The 21457-nt window shown below is 38.4% G+C and overlaps 1 protein-coding gene across 1 annotated transcript in view; it reads right to left on the reverse strand.

The window, feature by feature from the left end:
* Positions 1-21457, reverse strand: part of LOC124795564 (kinesin-like protein KIF17) — a 190007-nt gene that overhangs the window by 117710 nt on the left and 50840 nt on the right. The window contains exon 5 of the mRNA XM_047259637.1: positions 18435-18689. Coding sequence (XP_047115593.1) covers positions 18435-18689 — 255 coding nt within the window. The remainder of the gene's footprint in view (positions 1-18434; positions 18690-21457) is intronic.

The following is a 21457-nucleotide window of genomic DNA, read 5'->3' on the forward strand; positions in this document are numbered from 1 at the left end:
TTCATATACTGAGACAAAAATGAGATTTTTTTCAGTGTTTTTTTTTCAAATTTCTTTGATATTTCCCTGATGTGTTTGAAATTCCCTGATATTCCCTGATTTCCAGAACCTGTAGTAACCCTGTGTATACTGTTGTTTAAATGGCTTCCTGACAGTGCAGCTCATACCTTTCTCAAGTTTGTCTTCCTTTTTTTTCTGCTTTTTCATACCTCTGGAGGTTGTGTAAACTCTACTTCTTAACATGCACTGTGTCACTGTTTATCAGACATTCACATGTTCCAAAGCATATTTGCATGCTAAACAAGAATAATTTGTGTTTGGTGTAGGCACTATCATGTTTCCATAATTATAGAGACCACCAGATTGCGAACTCATGTTAATATCCAGGAAACCAAAAGAGACACACAGATGATGCTGTTGGGCTGAGAAATTGGGTCTTTAGTTTCTTTCTGAACCTGACTGGAGCATTGTCTTAGCAGACAAAAGTATGTAAGCAACCATATATCGAAAGGATCTAATATTACATTGTGCTACCCAGTAAAAATATTTGCAGATGTGCTTCATAGGTAACTGCATTACATGTTTCTGTTTAGTTCTACATTTATTTTTTTTCCACAAATTCATTGAATTCTACTTGCAATCCTTCTGCTCTGTCCTATCTTCAGTGTTTCTGTTGTTCTATTCTGCATTGCTACATCATAAATACGTGAATATTTAACTTGTAAAATTCTTGGGCATCTGGCTGGATCAAGTCATAAATTCTCCACGATATTTCAATAAACGGACTCACTGCCATCTGCAAGTGATCCCTGATGACTGCTGCAGGGACCACCTGCAGATGGGAACAAGTCAGTTTATTGAAATATTGTGGAGATATTATGACGTGACCCAGGCAGACACCCATGAAACCAATGTGTTAGAAATACGCTCAGAAAACATCAGATCATGTAACATGGATATTTCTCCACTAGACTGACAAAATGAATACTACATTCAAGATCATTTATCATTCCTGCATACCAAGAGAATCACAAAATGAAAGTACAGGCTTTTATAAAATGTCATTAATATATGTGTGGTGTCTGCCAAAAGTGAAGCACACTGCTGTCATCTGGCGGAGACGTGGCATACCACACAACAACAATTACAGTGCATCAGACTGGTAGGTGTTGCCCGTATAGAATATGTTCGTTCCATCTGAAGTTGAAAGCAGGATGCAACTCTCGTGCTGAGCATGCGCTGCAGCACTTGCCACATCACTCCAAAGGGTGTCCTGCCTAACACCTCAGTGTAAATTAACTTGCAACCCATCTTTGCAACATGAAGTTCTTGGAAACGTATGTAAGGGATCAACAGCAGTTATCAACCTTACATCAACATTGTAGCAAAGTCATCAGCGCCACTAAGGGTTCTTAACATTGAAACAGCGAAGGAAAAGTTACTTAAAAGAGAATTTATTCTTCATTCAAGGCAGAATGAGTTGTCAACAGTATGGAAATATTTTTTGGGTGTACATTGTCCACAATCAAGTGAATATGATGGTTTTGTGCAGCACAAATCACGTACTTTTGTTTATTGCTTCAAAAAAGAGTCATCAACATCAATGTTAATCAATTACAAATGAGTTAAAAAGAGAGGAACTCTTGAGACATGGAAACACTGCATCAATGTCTACAAGAATAAAATCTACTGTTATTAGTAGTTATGTATGACGTAAATTACTATAATATTGTTAAAGATGAAGGGTTAAGGAACTTATTTAAAGATCTTTTAGATATGGGCGTACAGTGTGCAAAATCTGGATGTGTAAATGTTAACAATATCCTTACTCATCTGTCAACAATTTCATGGAATATTTCTGAGGCAGCTGAAAAAAATCGAAGCAGATGTCCAAAAGGAAATCAAACGTTGCTTAGCAACCAAAGCATGTGCCTTTGAAGTGGTTTTGTGGCGTGATAAATACACTAAAACTGAATAGATTGCCATTATATGACTCCCAAAATGCAGATTAAATCACTTGTTTTTATGCACAGTGGAATTACTGGCTAAAGATGCTACATCTTGTCTTAATATTCAAAGAGAAATTTTGTCTGAATTAGCAAAAAGTTGATAAGACATTTCTGCTGCAGATTTAGAAGATGCAACATTTTCAACATACCTGGTGGTTAATATCAAATCAACCCTTTTGCCATTTCAACCGCTCCCGTGTATAAGCACACTGCACTGCGAACATGCTAAGACATGTGTTAGATGAAGAGAGATTTTTCAGAGAATTTGCACCACAAACACTTATATTAGTAACAACTTCAACAAGCATTGTAAATTACTTCAAAAAATTGTTTGAGTAAGCCCCTCACCAAAATGGTAAAGTCCATGACAGATATCCACTGGAATACCATCGTGAATATGATGAGAGTCTGTGACAAATGCCATTGACAAGATCACAGTCATTTTATCAGAACAGAGTCAAATGCATCTGTAGCATCGCTAGTTGCTCCGACCGAAGGTTTGTTTTAGGATAGTTTGCTGTATGTAACTTTTGGGGCTGACATCTAGCGGCCTACCTGGGAGACACACGTGCATCTGTCACTGCCTGCCATGGGAAGGCTATTCAATGTCTCTTACTGAACATGTACATTCACCACCTATAAGAATCTAAATAAAGGATAGTAGTTTTTGTGTACTCGCTTTCAAAATTTGTATACTGCACTTTGTTATTAATAGAAAGGTGGTGTGAAAATCTCACCTTTCTAACGGGCATATTTTCAGAGATAGAAAAATTTACTTTAAAGTTAAGAAACACTACACTTAAGAAAGGAAATTTATGTGGTAATATTTATGACTTGTTTTTGGTTGTCAATTGAAATACTCACCTGAGGTATCAGGGCACAGAATTATTTAATTGAAATTTAATTTAAAAATTTCAAATACCTTACAATTTTCATAGTGTGAAATCTAGAATAACTTCAGAACGAACTATTAAAATGAGTATTTATTTTATTATGTGTTATGTGAGCCTGTGAGTATATGAGAGTGTGTATGTGGGACATTCATCAAATTTCGATATTGCATTATATACCATTTTAAGTAACATGCAAGAGTTGCACAAGACTGTCATGGGAAAATGATCCTGGGATTTACCTCCTTTGCTGAAGACGTATGTCTAGGTGTGATTGCTATTGTAACAGAGCAGCCAGAAAGCCAGCTCGAGCAAAATCTGTATCTAAGGAATACTTTCAGAAGATATTGTCGTTTCATTTTTGTTTATTAAACATTACTATAATATTTGTATGACAGATTGATGAAAATGTGTCTGTGTATAAGGGTTGGTGCACACCAGTTTTGGTGTGAGTATGATCATGAGCGAATATTCTGATTGGCAGTCACTATGGTCAGCCAATCAGAATTGAAACGGTTCCCACTTGTTACCTGATAGTTATACTGGGAGTGAAGCTGGAAGAAGGGAGTTGCTCGCTAGCTTTGAACATGGATGGTCATGTTACTAGTGCCAGTAAAGATAATGTGTAAGATGAAGAATTACTTAGTGTTTGAGTTATTGGTGAGGTAAGTCGATAGCAGTTGTTGTTTGAGGAATGTTTGGCGAAATTTCAGAGGTTTTGACTAAATCTGTTGGACAGATATACACATGTGAAATATTGGCCTTCATAGAATCTGCATGGCTCATTTCAGTATTCAACTGCTGAGCATTTTTGGCAAGTAGTTTCTTTTTTAGAAATCCACAAGAAGGACCGAATGTAATAACTCATATTAGTGGTGAAATTAATGACTGTGAAAATGTTGTATAATTTGAGTCCGGTTTGGACGGATTTCCGGCTGCTGTGCATGTGAAATGTGTGTATGAACTGGAAGAAAATAGCCAATAGTTTAAATGTGGACTGAATAGTACCTTTTCTTTGGTTATCAAGGACAAAATAAACATTACTATGTGGAAATTTCAGACATTATTTTCCATAAGCCACTCCATTTTCTTACTGCCCAATAAAATTGGATGACAGTATTTCTACAGAAATTTCTTTCATAACTAGAGTTGTGTGGCCTTAGTAATTGTAGATATTAGGTGGTGTTTTTTTATCAAAGCTGCTTTTACATCATCTTGTGAGTATCTACATTGCCGAGTGAAGGGAGATTGAGCAGATGCCGTTCTGAGGTAGGTGAATTTTAATTTGTAGCCTGCAAAGTGACAACAACAAGTATACATGTGAGAAATTAAACCCTGACCCCACGCACAACAATTAGAAGGCTGGAATAGAGAACTTTGATTTATTTCCTCTCAAAGTTTCAAGACATCACTTAAAAGCTTCAAACAAATAAGCATAAAATATTCCATTTTGTTTTGGTAAGGTATTATGATATGCTTGCTCACTGCTTCATTCCAGAAACTACACCATCAAGATCAATGGAACTAGAGTTGTTGGTATGTATTCCTTCTGCTTACTTGTTAACAAGCATTTATTGCTGCTAAAGGAGATTGCTGTTTGGGTCTTATTTTATACCACACACAGAAATCACAGCAGTTAACCATAGGACAGAATCTTTTCTGAAAGAGAAGAGATTCATAACAAATATCTTGTCACAGCATTTTTGTATCCAAATATCCAAAACCTGAAGAATCTGAAGCCAGGGGAGAGACAGGAAATGTATAGTATTGTGTGTAGAATGTCTGATGCATTAAAGGATGGTAAATTGGAGTTGTGCTACCAGTGTGATGTACTAGCATTTGTTTAAGTAACTATATGCTTTTCTGAGCCCTTTGCCCTATTTTTCCCATTTTTCCTTATGTTGAAAAATTGATACTCTGGTTGTTGCAAACAACCACAACACAAAAAGAGTGCACACCCTTTTGTACATTACTTGTCTGCTTTTTTTAGATTCAGTCAAAGATGGTTTGTCCCCTATGGAACAAAAGAAAAGTCAATTTGGTAGTTTGATAAGTGACACTTGCAAGAGAAGCAGCGGTATAGAAGATGAAATTTCACATTACTTAGCAACTGCTTACTCGCAAAATGAGGATCCATCTGAGTTACTGCCATACAGGAGAGTAAATAAAAAAGTTTTCAGAGCTCTTCAAGTTAGCTCAAACTATACCACTAACCCCTGAAATAAGTGTATCTGCAGAAAGAAATTTTATCTGAGAAGGGCCACTTGTCAATGAGAAAAGATAATTACTGATCAGTCCACAAAATGTTAATGACCTACTGATTCTGCATAACTTATAATTGGTAAGTTTTATTCTGTAGAAACTGTGTAATTTCAAAGAGTGTTTTATTTGTATGGTGCAGTTCTTGTTTTCCCTTAGAAATTTGTGGTGCCTAATGCTTTATTCTGTTTCTTCAGTTCTAGGAATAGAGGACTGAGTCTAACAGTGAGGCAGTTCCACTCAGCAAACATTGATATTTATTTTACAGTGCAGCAAACTGCTCTTCAAAAATTGGTTTGGGAGTATATTACTTTCTGTAATCCAATTTCAATACATTTGGAGTTCAAAATGTTGCAGTTTTATTTTTCCAAAGATCTGCATGTAAACCCTATCCTTTATCTCAGGAGAAAGAATCCAACCAGCTGAACGTGAAGTTCTTAATTTTCAGTTCTTATTACAGTACTGAATACCAATATTGGATTTTCATTGTTGTCCATTTAACTGACCGACATCTTAGATTACAGTATTTTATGTATTCATTTTATGAGGAAAATCATGAAAGAAAGAGCTTTGACTATAAGGCCTACCTACAATGAAAAAAATGTGGAAACAAGGGGAACTGCAGGTTTCTTTATAATCCCAGCTTTTATTTAGTTCAAGTCTGTTACTGTATCTTTACATATTATAAAAGTGTTTGTGACACTAGTAACAACTACAGAATATATTTACTGTGGATACATTCTTGTAATTATGTGTCCCAATTCTCAAACAGTGCAAATCAAACGTACATTGTGAGAATTAAAAGCGCTGCATTCTCACAGAGAGGAGTCCCTGATAATCACAGTTATTTTAATACTGGATTAACTCATAGTAGGAATCACAGAGCACAAAATGTGAATATGTTTTCTCTCCCCATATATCTTAAGTCATTACAAACAGATGCAAGATCAGCACATGCAGCAGTACCACAAAAAGAGCACATGGTGCAGCAGAGTGGTAAGTCAACAGGCTGGCAAGATGGTCTGTCAGCTCACTGCTCTCTCCTGGTGGTCTGTGTTCAGCTTGCCAGCCCAGTGAGCCAGGTTGACCGGTCCATGGCCTGTACAGGCTAGGCCACAAAACACAGGCTTGGCAGGCTGAAACCAGAGCCATGCATGACTCTACTCAACACATTCCCCCCATTTGGTTCACCTGGTCCTACTCAACCCAAAAATCCACCTTCCTTTATGTTGACTTCCACATCAAAGATGACTGTATCGATAACTCCATCCATATCCAACCTATCAATCACCAGCTTGCCAGCTGCCACCCACTCGACACTAAGGAATCCCTTCCATATTGCCTAGCCACCCATGACCATCACACCTGTACTGATGATCAGCTCTTTCCACTCACTGAGTTCTTCACAAACCAAAATTACCCTCCAAAACTTGTACAGAAACAGGTCTCCTGTGCCCTGTCTCCTGCTTCCCACCATCTGGCCACAAAGGAGTGACGCAGTACTACCCAGGATTGGAGAAACTGAATCACATGGTCCACCATGGTTTTGACTACACTTTGTTGTACTCTCAACTATCCTTCCAACCCCTCCCACAGAGGTACTTGGCAATCCATCCTGATCCATTCCTACTCCATCTCTTCTCCCAATCCCCTGCCTCAAGGCTTATATCCCTGTAATAGACCTAGATTCAAGACCTGCCTCAAATATCCTTCCATCACCTCCTGCTCCATTTCAGCTGCAACTGTCACGTATCTCACCAAAGGCAGAGCTAATGTGAATGCAGTCATTTGATCTACCAACTAAGCTGCAACCACTGTGCTGCCTTCTACATGGGGATGATAACAAACAAGGAAACTTCACAGCAAACATAAACATAGCCAAAGCCTTGCAGAAAAACAAAAATTTCCCGAAGCAAAATGTTGTGTGAGGAGGGCTATGTGAGAGGCGTTCAATGAATTACAAAGTAAAGTTCTATGTACTGACTTGGCAGAAAATCCTAAGAAATTTTGGTCTTATGTCAAAGTGGTAGGTGGATCAAAATTAAATGTCCAGACACTCTGTGGCCAAAATGGTACTGAAACAGAGGATGACAGACCAAAGGCCGAAATACTAAATGTCTTTTTCCAAAGCTGTTTCACAGAGGACGACCGCACAGTAGTTCCTTCTCTAGATTGTCGCACAGATGACAAAATGGTAGATATCGAAGTAGATGACAGAGGGATAGAGAAACAATTAAATTTGCTCAAAAGAGGAAAGGCCGCTGGACCTGATGGGATACCAGTTCAATTTTACACAGAGTACGCAAAGGAACTTGCCCCCCTCTTGCAATGCTGTACCGTAGGTCTCTAGAAGAGCGTAGCGTTCCAAAGGATTGGAAAAGGGCACAGGTCATCCCCGTTTTCAAGAAGGTACATCGAACATATGTGCAGAACTATAGACCTATATCTCTAACGTCGATCAGTTGTATAATTTTGGAACATGTATAATAACTTTTCTGGAGACTAGAAATCTACTCTGTAGGAATCAGTATGGGTTTCGAAAAAAATGATCGTGTGTAACCCAGCTTGCGCTATTTGTACACGAGACTCAGAGGGCCATAGACACGGGTTCCCAAGTAGATACCGTGTTTCTTGACTTCCGCAAGGCATTCGATACAGTTCCCCACAGTCGTTTAATGAACAAAGTAAGAGCATATGGACTATCAGACCAATTGTGTGATTGGATTGAAGAGTTCCTAGATAACAGAACGCAGCATGTCATTCTCAATGGAGAGAAGTCTTCCGAAGTAAGAGTGATTTCAGGTGTGCCGCAGGGGAGTGTCGTAGGACCGTTGCTATTCACAATATACATAAATGACCTTGTGGATGACATCGGAAGTTCACTGAGGCTTTTTGCGGATGATGCTGTGGTATATCGAGAGGTTGTAACAATGGAAAATTGTACTGAAATGCAGGAGGATCTGCAGCGAATTGACGCATGGTGCAGGGAGTGGCAATTGAATCTCAATGTAGACAAGTGTAATGTGCTGTGAATACATAGAAAGAAAGATCCCTTATCATTTAGCTACAATATAGCAGGTCAGCAACTGGAAGCAGTTAATTCCATAAATTATCTAGGAGTATGCATTAGGAGTGATTTAAAATGGAATGATCACATAAAGTTGATCATCGGTAAAGCAGATGCCAGACTGAGATTCATTGGGAGAATCCTAAGGAAATGCAATCCAAAAACAAAGGAAGTAGGTTGCAGTACACTTGTTTGCCCACTGCTTGAATACTGCTCAGCAGTGTGGGATCCGTACCAGATAGGGTTGATAGAAGAGATAAAGAAGATCCAATGGAGAGCAGCGCGCTTCGTTACAGGATCATTTAGTAATCACGAAAGCATTAAGGAGATGATAGATAAACTCCAGTGGAAGACTCTGCAGGAGAGACACTCAGTAGCTTGGTATGGGCTTTTGTTGAAGTTTCGAGAACATACTTTCACCGAGGAGTCAAGCAGTATATTTCTCCCTCCTACGTATATCTCGCGAAGAGACCATGAGGATAAAATCAGAGAGGTTAGAGCCCACACAGAGGCATACCGACAATCCTCCTTTCTGCGAACAATACGAGACTGGAATAGAAGGGAGAACCGATAGAGGTACTCAAGGTACCCTCCGCCACACACCGTCAGGTGACTTGCGGAGTATGGATGTAGATGTAGATGTAGAAGATGTCTGTCCTTATGAATGTCCTCCAACAAACTGTGTTCATGAGGCAGCTGGATCACCACGCTGCTGAACATGCTGCTCAACACAGTGTGCTTCACTGTAATGAGTGCTTTGCTGCAAGTACTACCTGGATTCTCCCAACCAACACAATCTATTCTGAACTGCACAGATGAGAACTCACCCTGCAATATATCCGATGTTCCCATAAACCCCCAGATCTCAACCTTCAGTAGCCCTTGTCCTCCACCTACCTATCCGATTCCCTGCTCCCACTCCAACCTACACAGCCTTCTATTCCACCAATGCACCCACTAGTCTTTCTCCTCTCCTCTACTTCTCACATTTTCTGCCCCCCACCCTCCCACCCTCAAAAGCACTTGACTACTCCTAACAGCCTTGCCAAGCTCCCACCACATTCCTGAAAGCTCCAATAAGCAGCATTACACCCTCCCCCACTCCTACCCTGCTATTCATCCCTCTCCCTGTCGCAGGCTCCACCTTACCTCTACTACCCAGACTGCATCTCCAATTAGACACAGTTGCTCGCAGTCTGGCCTCCATGGCCAGAGACAGTGGTCGTGTGTGTGTGTGTGTGTGTGTGTGTGTGTGTGTGTGTGTGTGTGTGTGTTTTCTACATTACTGGCCATTAAAATTGCTACACCAAGAAGAAATGCAGATGATAAACGGGTATTCATTGGACAAATATATTATACTAGAACTGACATGTGATTACATTTTCACACAATTTGGGTGCAAAGATCCTGAGAAATCAGTACCCAGAACAACCACCTCAGGCCGTAATAACGGCCTTGATACGCCTGGGCATTGAGTCAAACAGAGCTTGGATGGCGTGTACAGGTACAGCCGCCCATGCAGCTTCAACACGATACCACAGTTCATCAAGAGTTGTGACTGGCGTATTGTGATGAGCCAGTTGCTCAGCTACCATTGACCAGACGTTTGCAATTGGTGAGAGACCTGGAGAATGTGCTGGCCAGGGCATCAGTTGAACATTTTCTGTATCCAGAAAGGCCCGTACAGGACCTGCAACATGTGGTTGTGCATTATCCTGTTGAAATGTACGGTTTCACAGGGATCGAATGAAGGGTAGAGCCATGGGTCGTAACACATCTGAAATGTAACGTGCATTGTTCAAAGTGTCATCAATGCAAACAAGAGGTGACCAAGACGTGTAACCAATGGCGCCCCATACCATCACGCTGGGTGATACGCCAGTATGGTGATGATGAATACACGCTTCCAATGTGTGTTCTCGAGCATTTCGCCAAACACGGATGCAACCATCATGATGCTGTAAACAGAACCTGGATTAACCCAAAAAAAGACGTTTTGCCATTCATGCACCCAGGCTCGTTGTTGAGTACACCATCACAGGATTTCCTGTCTGTGATGCAGCATCAAGGGTAACCGCAGCCATGGTCTCCAAGCTGATAGTCCATGCTGCTGCAAACGTCATTGAACTGTTCATGCAGATGGTTGTTGTCTTGCGAACATCCCCATCTGTTGATTCAGGGATTGAGACGTGGCTGCACGATCTGTTACAGCCATGCGGATAAGATGCCTGTCACCTTGACTACTAGTGATACGAGGCCGTTGGGATCCAGAAAGGTGTTCCGTATTACCCTCCTGAACCCACTGATTCCATATTCTGCTAACAGTCATTGGATCTCGAGCAACGTGAGCAGCAACGTCGTGATACGATAAACCGCAATTGCGATAGGCTAAAATCCAACCTTTATCAAAGTTGGAAACATGATGGTACGCATTTCTCCTTCTTACAATGTTTCACCAGGCAACAACGGTCAACTGCTGTTTGTGTATGAGAAATTGGTTGGAAACTTTCCTCATATCAGAAAATTGTAGGTGTCGCCACCAGCACCAACCTTGTGTGAATGCTCTGAAAAGCTAATCATCTGCATATGCATCTTCTTTCTGTCGGTTAAATTTCACATCTGCAGCATGTCATCTTCATTGTGTAGCAATTTTAATGGCCAGTAGTGTACATTAGAAGAAGACCCTTTGGCCAAAAACACACATGTTTAGCAGTCTTTTTCTTGTGCCTGTCTCTGATTCAACATCTCCTCTATATGGTGAGTAGCAATCTATCCTTTTCAAATCTTGTCACTATTCCATTTCTCATTGTTTGATATGGTATCATGAGATTAAATTTTGTTGCCATTCATTCAAGGAGTTATTTTCACTTCTGTATGAGAAACAACTGTAACATTTTTATATAAATAGGTATTTGCTGAAAATATTCTACAAGTGTAATCGGTACAGTTGCGTGGAGCTCAGTGCTCTTTGGATCACAGTGTTACTCCATGAACAGACCAGTTTTTGCATTATTAATGTAATGTAGATTCACTTATGTCTGAGGACTCATATGAGTAAGTTGATGTAACACTCATAAACTTTTGTATAATAGGTGATTATTGGCAGCTGCCATGACTGAATTTTAAATTCAAGTAAATTTATATGAAATATAATGACTCAATGAGCAATAGAATTAAGTCAATTTTTACTGGAAAGTGTCCTGCTCATTCCGCAATATATTCTGATTAACGTTTAAAAGGTGTGTAGTGGTTTTATTTCAAGTAATACAGATTCATCATTATAGCAATGAAAATAATCAGTTTCAATTATTGACAATGTAATGTAACTGGATGGATAAAAAAATCTACTCATCAAGTGGCGGCAGGAGAACGCACTCATATAAAAGAAGGTTACACTTATGCAAGCTCTCCAAGGCAGTGACTCCTTCTTCCAGCAGAAGAGTTAAGGAGAAGAGAGAGGGGCTGAAGGAAAAGGACTGGAGAGGTTTAAGAAAAGGGGTAGATGTGAGAAAAGTCACCCAGCACCATAGGTAGGAGGAGAGTTACTGGATGTCGACTGATTGTTCCACTGTCCCCAACTAATTGTTGGGGACTGTATCAGATGAGATTTAAAAATGATGTTTTCAAATCTCATGCAATACATCAATAGTAAAATCCGGCATTTTTCAGATGATGCAGTTATCTATAATGAAGTACTATCTGAGAGAAGCTGCATAAATATTCCGTCAGACATTGATAAGATTTCAACAATAAGATTTCAACTTCATGCAGAGATTGACAACTCACTGTAAGTACTCAGAAATGTAAAACTGTCCACTTCACAAAGTGAAAAAAACATAGTATCCTATGACTATAATATCTATGAGTCACTGTTGGAATCGGCCAATTCATACAAATACCTGTGTGTAACACTTTGTAGGGATATGAAATGGAATGATCACATAGTTTCAGTCATGGGTAAAGCAGGTAGTAGACTTTGGTTTATTGGTAGAATACTGGTGAACTGCAATCAGTCCACTAAAGAGACTGCTTACAAATCACTCATGTGACCCATCCTAGAATATTGATCAAGGATCAAGTGTGTGGGACCAGGACCAGATAGGACTGACAGGTGATACTGAACATATACAGAGAAGGGCAGCCCAAATGGTCACAGGTTTGTTTAATCCATGGGAGAGTGTCACAGAGGTACTGAAGGAACTGATCTGGCAGACTCTTGGAGACAGACATAAACTATCCCGAGAAAGTCTAGTGACAAAGTTTCAAGATATGGCTTTAAATGATTACTCTAGGGATATACTACAACCCCCTACATAGGCTCACACATGGATCGTGAGGATAAGATTAGAATACTTAATGCATGCACAGAGGCATTCAAACAATCAATCTTCCACTTGTAATGGATCTGGAAGATGTGTTATTTTCTACCGGATTTGTTGATACCAAATCTAATGAGGGAGGTTGTAAATGTTTTCTTATATTTTTGTCAGAATATTTTTTTGTGAATTGTAATTTGCCTTATTTTATGCTAATTTGCTTATATGTTTGAGAGTGACAGCGTATTGATTACTATTAGTAGATGTGACGAAGAATATCAAAGAGACTGGTTACAAGTGGAAGCTTGTGTGTTGTGTGAAATGTCTTTGATGCTAGAGTCGTCTTTGACCGTAGTCAGTCAGCAGTGAATTCTCAGTGTGTGTGACAGTGGAACAATGTGGAGGTCGCCGTTATAATAATTTGCTAGTGAACAGGAAAAATTATGTTACTACTTTTTTTATATAAGCATCAAGAAGGAACTACATCGAAGAAATGGTATTTGAAGCAGCAAAAATGAGGCAAACGCATTGAACCAGGTCATTTCTGCAGCCAACGAAACTGCATTGTGGAATGATACTTTCACTAGATGACTGAAGCCAACACAAAAAAGACAAATATCATCTTGCAAACATTTCACGGAAAAGTGAGTACTGTCACGAAATATGCTAAATTCAAGCATATAAAAATAATGAGCATATTTCACACTCCATATGTGGAAGAATCAGAAAGAAACCCTAATAACTGGTACAGTGGGACATACTCTCTGCCAAGCACCTCGCAGTGGTCTGCAGTCTATAGATGTGGATGCAGATGGCCAGAAGAGACTTGGACCATTGCTTTTCTGAATTCCTCAGATGAAAACTCTTCCTACAATATATCCTATGTTCCTGCAAACCCCCTGCCCTCAAGCTGTGCTAGTGCCTGTCCTCCACCTACCTACCCTCTTCCCAGGACCCATTCCAGCCTACACTGCCTTCTATTCCAACAACACACCAGCTAGTCTTTCTACCCTCCTCTACTCATCTACTTTTCCACTCCCCTTCCCCTCCCACCTAAACTTACCTCCTGCATCTATCAGCTCTATCCTGTCACCACTACAATCCTGCATGCTCCCACAAGGGCCACTACACTGTGCCCCACCCCTACCCTGCTATGCCTCCCCACCAAGCCTCCTCCTTACCCACATCAGCAACAGACTGCTTCTCAAGTCAAGCACAACTGCTGTCATGTATGTGGGAGATGTGCTTATGTGTGTTTTTTTACTTTAGAAGAAGACCTTTTGGCCAAAAGCTCAAATGTCTTTTTGTTGTGCCTAACATCAATGTTTTAAATTTTTTTACTTATTCTACAGTCATTAGACCCATTTCTCTGGATAGTACACTAGCACATCTGTTTGGAGGATCTCCTCATTATGTATATATTGGAATGAAAAGCTACCTACATCTAACCAAATCCAGTCCTCCATAACAAGTTCAAAAAATGGTTCAAATGGCTCTAAGCACTATGGGACTCAACTGCTGTGGTCATAAGTCCCCCTAGAACTTAGAACTACTTAAACCTAACTAATCTAAGGACATCACACACATCCATGCCCGAGGCAGGATTCGAACCTGCGACCGTAGCGGTCGTGCGGTTCCAGACTGTAGCGCCTTTAACCGCTCGGCCACTCCGGCCGGCCCCATAACAAGTGCTGCAGTGGAAGGTTTAATTGAATCCCACAACAACCCAGTGCATGTTTATTTTTCACGGACTGTTTTAACAAATATAGTAGATAACATAAATATCAATCAACTCTTGTTTCTGATTTTTTTAGTTAATGTTTTACTTTTAGCATGGGTGACCAGATACTCACTGTCACTACAATAACATTGTTCAGAATTTAACACAATGTTAGCATTAGGCTGGATCAACTAAACAACCATTAAAAAAAAAACATTGCTACTAACCAAAAGGATGTCAAAGTGAAATCAAATTTGAAGGGCATATTCATGCATGTTGGGACAAACTGTTCAACATAGCAGTGAGGCCGAAATCATTAGTGAATGTCAAAACTTGATTCGTACTGACAAATCTTTTTATATTAAATAACGACTGGTAATAAATGGTATTTTGCACAGGAGATCATTGAGTGACTCTTACATAGATGAGATAAATGATGGAATTAGTGATCAGTGTGATAAGCCTGGTGTGGTATTTATAAACCCAAACAAATTTATAAATAACAAATGCCTGAGTATAGATGGTGTACATCTAAATAGGCTAGGCTCAGTGACTCCGAGTAAAATGTTTTTGGACGTTTGCAAAATCACCAAAAATCAGGAAACTGACAAAGTGTGGTGGAAGGGATGTTAAAACTAAAGAATCAACTGAAAATTTTAAAAAAAATATATAGATATATTCCAACAACTGATTTACTTAAAAGCATTCAAAACAGCAATAAACATTTTCTAATGCATTGGAATAAAATGGAACAGCCTCAGATTTTTGTAACCAAAGTTATTCTAAAATTGTTGAACTTCAAGTTTTACTTTCAGAATGTTCAAAGTTAAAAAATTGTATGTTTAAATGAGCATTGGCTGACAAAAGACAGTATAGGGATTCCAAACAAAATTGAACATTTTACATTTGCCAGTAGTTTGTGTAGGTAACAGATCTCGTGAGGTTGCTGCATCCTTCAAATGACTCAATAAATTTTAAAGAGAGAACTGAGTTCAACTGTTTGAATGAGGAAGGTGATTTTGAAAGTTGTGCTGTGGAGATAATTGATTTAAATACTGTAATTGTATCTCTGTGCAGAATTGTCCTGGAAGTGCTGTAACAAAATTCTTTTTATCCAAATTTCAATGTTTATTAGAAAGGCTTCAGAAAGACAGAAAGAAAAAAATTGTAATAGCGGCAGACTTCAATATAAATGTATTAAATAATAATCATGACACTGTAAATTTTTGTGACTCAGAAATATGTTTTTCATTTAAATTTCACTCAATGTACTAGAAGAAATAGCCACTCTGAAACATGTATTGACAATATTCTGACAAATTATAAGTTTGAGGATGGAAGTAAATTCTGTTTAGATTTAGGGATATCAGATCATTCAGCACTGCTGATAGAGTTCCCAAAAATAGGGAAATCAAAATATGTGAAAACATGTTTTAAAAGGAACTTTAGAAAAGAGAATGGAACTATATTTTCCAACAAACTAAGAACTATAAACTGGCCTGTAGATAACTGTGTGTCAAGTGAAACGAAAATTTCAAAACATTCATAAACTGTTTCCTAGATATTTTCAATGAAACTTCCCCCCTCAAGCCTAGCGACAAAGAGTGGCCAATAAAATAAACTAGATTAAACCAGGAATAAAAGTTTCTAGTGCCAAGAAAAGACTGCTTCACAATGAGTAAAACATAACAAGAATACTGACTTTGTGGAGTGTGTAAAGAGATATAAGAATAAATTCAAAAAAGTCGTACAGGCACAAAAAAAACCTGGCTAACAACATGTGTATTAGTAAACACGAAAATAAATCAAAGGCAGTTTGTGGTATCATTAAATCTGAGTTGGGAGTAAAGAACAAGTGCCAAGAAATTGTTCAAATTAAAATTAAAAATTATATAATTGTAGATCCTTTTCAAATGTCAAAATATTTCAATGATTTTTTCTTAAGTGTGGCAAAACCAGAAGTAGATATCACAGCCCATGAGAACAAGTTAGATGTCAACTTTGTAAATACAAAACAAAATGCAGGTCTGAAAATATTCAAAAGAATTATCCCAAAAGATGTAGAAGATGCTATAGTGTCTTTGAGAAACAAGAAATTAGGTGGGTGGGATGAAGTTCCAACCACTGTAGTCAAGACTCTTTATAACATCATTTCTCATCCATAATTTAAAATTATTAATTAGCCATTTGAGGAAGGATATTTCCCAGATGTGTTCAAAAATGCTGAAATAAGACAATTGTTCAAGAAGGCTCACCAGATGACATGGGAAATTACTGCCCTATCTCCCTGCTGCCAGTTTTTGCTAAGGTGATAGAAAGGACTGAAAACTTTCTTATAGAAACAATATTACAGTTAAAAATCAATTTCGATTTCAAAAGGGGAAAAATACAATAAATGCTATCAGGGAATTCACTGAAAAGATAAGCTCTGCTTTACACAAGGGTGAAAAGGTCACAGGTATTTTTTGTGATTTGACCAAAGCTTTTCGCTATGTCAATCACTTACTACTTCTGCACAAGTTAGAAAGATATAGGGCTGTGGAAGGGCAGTGCAGTGGTTCAAATCTTATTTGTCAGAAAGAAAACAGAGAGTTATTCTAAATTCAAATGGAAAAAAGTCATTCTTGGACTGAAAAAAGACTTCTACAGGGGTCCCACAGGGCACAATTTTAAGACCTTATCTTTTTCTACTGTACACAAATGATCTACCTTTAAGCAAAGATGCTCACTCTGTTTTATTCACTGATGACACCTCAGTTCTAATTGAAAATGACAATTTAGAACAAATTCATGATACTGTGGGAAATATAACGGGAAACCTGGAATTATGGTTTCAGCACAATGGATTAAAACTCAGTGTTACAAAAACACAATTTGTGCACTTCTGTGCTAAAACATCATCAGCATCTCTCATAAAAATAGTGCATGGTGATCAGGAATTGGCTGAAGCAAGTTATGTAAAATTTCTAGGTCTAAATAATGACAAAAATTTAAATTGGAAGGCACATGCTGACATGTTGACTTCTTAAGAAACAAACTAAACAGCCTAGCTTATACAATGAATGTCTTGTCTGGTTCCATACACTTGGACGCCAGGAAGATAGTCTACCACAGCTACCACAGCTACTTTGAGACTATAATTTGATACAGAATAATTTTCTGGGAAAACTCTATGAACAGCCCAAGATTACTTGCACATAAAAAGACAATCATAAGAAACATGTGTTTAGTCTGAAGAAAAACATCATGTTGCCCATTATTTAAAAAATTAAAAATACTAACTGTGGCACAATCGACCACCAGTAACTTCACAGGCGAAGTGCAGAGTAAATGGTCTTTGGAGACTGGAGTTCTTTGATTAGTCCCGTCTACTACTTGACTGAGTGATATACGTGTCGTGAATTTCTGCAATGTTTTCCTTGTGTTCTCTGTAATCATACGAACCTTAATAAAAGCGTCTTATCACAATAAGTTGGAGTTTTTGGTGTGTGGCCCATCGCTGCAGCCAAAAAACCCACACTAACCATTCGATCTCTGTACATCTACGAAATTTTTATTTTCATATGTAAAAATCAAAACTCACTTGACAATTTTCATTTCAACCACAATTGCAGTACTTTTTGCAGACCCAGTTTCAAATTTCCCTCTCATAATTTAAAACTTAATGCTCAAACACCATTGTAGATGGGATTAAAAATTTACAATAAATTAAATAACACAAATCTGTTAAATATGGCGTTCGACCCACTAAAAATATTGTTATTTAATACACTAGAGGAAAAGAGTTTGACCCACTAAAAAGATTGATATTTAATACACTACAGGAAAAATGTTATTATTCAATTGAAGAATTCTTGCAAGACAGTTTGGCAATGTGAAAAGAAAAGAAACAACAAATGTTATGTATTGTATAATAAATTGTTAATATATTGTGTAAATTGTATTGCAAGCTGCAAAATGACCATAAGTGTTATATATGTTCTTGTTAAATTGTTCATGTCTAAAAATTCAGAAATGCCTGCTTGAATATGTTAATTATTGTAACATTATTTTTTAAAAAGTAATTTGACATGTCTCCAGTACAAAAATCTTTGATTTGTAACTGTACATTATGGATGAATAAACAACATTCTACACACATTCTACATATAGTTCCACTCATTTTGCACTTACCTGCTTTTCCTTGACGCTCACTTCCAGCTAAGTCTACCAAATTTAACTTTCCCTTTCGTATGTTTTGAAATTTCATTTGCATTGCATCAACTTCTGATGTATTAACAGGGACGATTTCTACATGTATAGTAAAGACTGAATGCGAGCGTGAAGAATCATAATTCATTTGTGTTTCTGCTGTTATCCTATTGTTGATACCTTTTTGCATGAGTTTCTCACAATCATGTACACCTTGAACTGAATGAAGAGATATACCTGAAATATAAAGAGAACAAGACAGAGAATGCCATAAAACAATCTCATTGCCTCCACGTATATAAGTATCCCATACTCGCTCTGTTGTCAGATCAGCTGTTGATCATTATCCCATATCCAACAGAGACATGATTATTTGTTCATGAAGGAACTGCATAAAGAGTCAAGCTTGCATCATTCTATAATGGTTTCCTAAAAGTAATCAAACACTCAAATGACCAGAACAATTTACACAGAAAGAAGCTCTGATTTGAGTTATTTATAATCTAGCTAATGTAAGAATATATGGAGGTATTGGGTAAAATAGCAGCAGTGGTAAAAAACTGTCTCTGCCAGATTCAAATTGAATGAATGGTTTCTGGAAAGAGTGTTGTCATATTTGCAGATTAAACTACTACTGCCAAGGTTAACATTTTTACATTGTTTAATAAGATATAGGGCTCAGCTTACATTTTTTGATAAAGCTTTGATTATTGAGGTCACATGCAGATATATTTTGAAGAATTTGGAAGGGCAGGACTGGTCAAATGGTACTCACCTTTGAAAAGATTCAAGAATTCCTAGTATGCTGAAGCACTTGATACAGTATGGCCATTGCTTGAAGAATCACATGACATTTGACTCTCATGGTATTAACGCAAGGGATACACAAGAAACTATGAAGTAACCACTACAACAGTCTATTGCTCTGCTTAAAAATTTGACAGTTTTGTGAAACACAGGAGGAAATAGCACCAAAATCTGTCATCTGACAACTTCTTGTTGTATTTGAACAGCTTTACAATAAAAGTCCTCATAAATGTATGGATAATCATGTTCAAATATAAGGCTGCTTTTTAAGTACAGGTAACATTCAAAAGTGGAGAAGTTGTCCTTCAAAATCGTTATTTAATTCCAAATCCAGATCAATATTTTATTTGATTATGAGAGACTGTAATGATTTACTAACTGGGTTGCAAATCAGAAATTCGATTGCTATTCACTTATTACAATACCGGGTAAAAATGTTACCAGCTGTTAATAAGCTTTAGAACATGATGCTGACATTCATATGAAACAAGAAGGATACGTTATCAAGAATGTAAAGTTCAACTAATGAAATAAATCATATTAAGCTATCAATTACTGATAAAATTATTTAATTGGATAGATAAAAAATCTACTCACCAAGCAGCAACAGAACACACACACATAAAAGACTTGTGATCGGCAACCTTTTGGAACCAGTGGCTCCTTCATCAGGCAGAAGAGTTGAAGGGGAAGGAAGAAGGGTGAAAGAAAAGGCCTGGAGAGGTCTAGGAAAAAGGGATAGATTTTAGGAAAGTCACCCAGAACTGCGGGTCAGAGGAGACTTACCGTACAAGATGAAAAGGAAAGACTGATTGTTGGAGACTGCATCAGGCGAGGTTTGGAAACCTGACAGCTTAAAGGTGGAAGACAGGGTAAGATGCAAGGCAGAGATTACTACTAAAACATTGTGCATGAATTAATAAGATTGAGAAGCTAAGTGCATTGTACATAACAGAGGTGGGAGGGGGTGGTGAAAAATAGACGAGAAAGACAATGAAAGATGTGGTAAATCAAAACAGAGTGAAGCAAAGAGTAGTTACAGTGAAGAAAAGCTGAGACAGAAGAAATTAACGTAAATTAAGACCAGGTGGGAGGCGAGAACCTAGGAGATGTTGCAGTGCTAGTTTCCACCTGCATAGTTCTGAGAAACTGGTGTCTGGGGGGAAGAATTCAGATGGTGCGTCTGGTGAAACAGGTGCCGAGGTCACAAATGTCATGTTGTAGAGCATGCTCTGCAACAGGATATTGTGAGTTGCCAGTATATACGCTTTGCCTATGCCCATTCATTGATAATTTGGTAGTAGTCATGCTGATGTAGAAAGCTGAACAGTGTTTACATATTAGCTGGTATATGACGTGTATTTTGCAGGTGGCTCTCCCTTTGATAGTATATGTTTTGCCATTTACAGGGCTCATATAAGTGGTGGTAGGAGGGTGCATAGGGCAAGTCTTGTAGTGGGGACAGTCACAGATTTTGCCCACCACACCTAGAATAGCTTTTCGTCATCCTCCCAATCTCTGCAATATTCCTTCTGCACCCCTCTCCCTACGCTTTGGCTCCTACCCCTGTGACCATCCCCACTGCAAGACTTGCCCTATGCACCCTCCTACTACCACCTACAATAGCCCTGTAACTGGCAAAACATGTACTATCAAAGGGAGAGCCACCTGAGAAGTGGCACATGCCATATACCAGCTATTATGTAAACACTGTTCAGCCTTCTACAGTGGCATGTCTACCATCAAATTATCAGTTAGGATGAATGGGCACAAGCAGAGGGTATATACTTGCATCTTGCAATATCTTGTTGCAGAACATGCTCTACAACATGACATTCATGATGACCTCAGCTCCTGTTTCGCCACATGTGCCATCTGGATTCTTCCCCCAGACATCAGTTTCTCAGAATTCTGCAGGTGGGAACTAACACTACACCATGTCCTTAGTTCTCGCCACCCACCTGGCCTTAATTTACGTTAACTTGTTCTGTCTCAGCTTTTCTTCATTGTAACTACGTTTTGCTTCACTCCGTTTTAATTTACCACATCTTTCATTGTCTTTCCCGTCTATTTTTCACCACCCCTTCCCACCTCTGATACTTACAATACACTTAGCTTCTCATTCTTATTAACTCATGTACGATGTTTTAGTAGTAATCTCTGTCTTGCATATTACCCTGTCTTCCACCTTTAAGCTG

Source organism: Schistocerca piceifrons, chromosome 4 (assembly GCF_021461385.2).
Source record: "Schistocerca piceifrons isolate TAMUIC-IGC-003096 chromosome 4, iqSchPice1.1, whole genome shotgun sequence".
NCBI classification, from domain to species: domain Eukaryota; kingdom Metazoa; phylum Arthropoda; class Insecta; order Orthoptera; family Acrididae; genus Schistocerca; species Schistocerca piceifrons.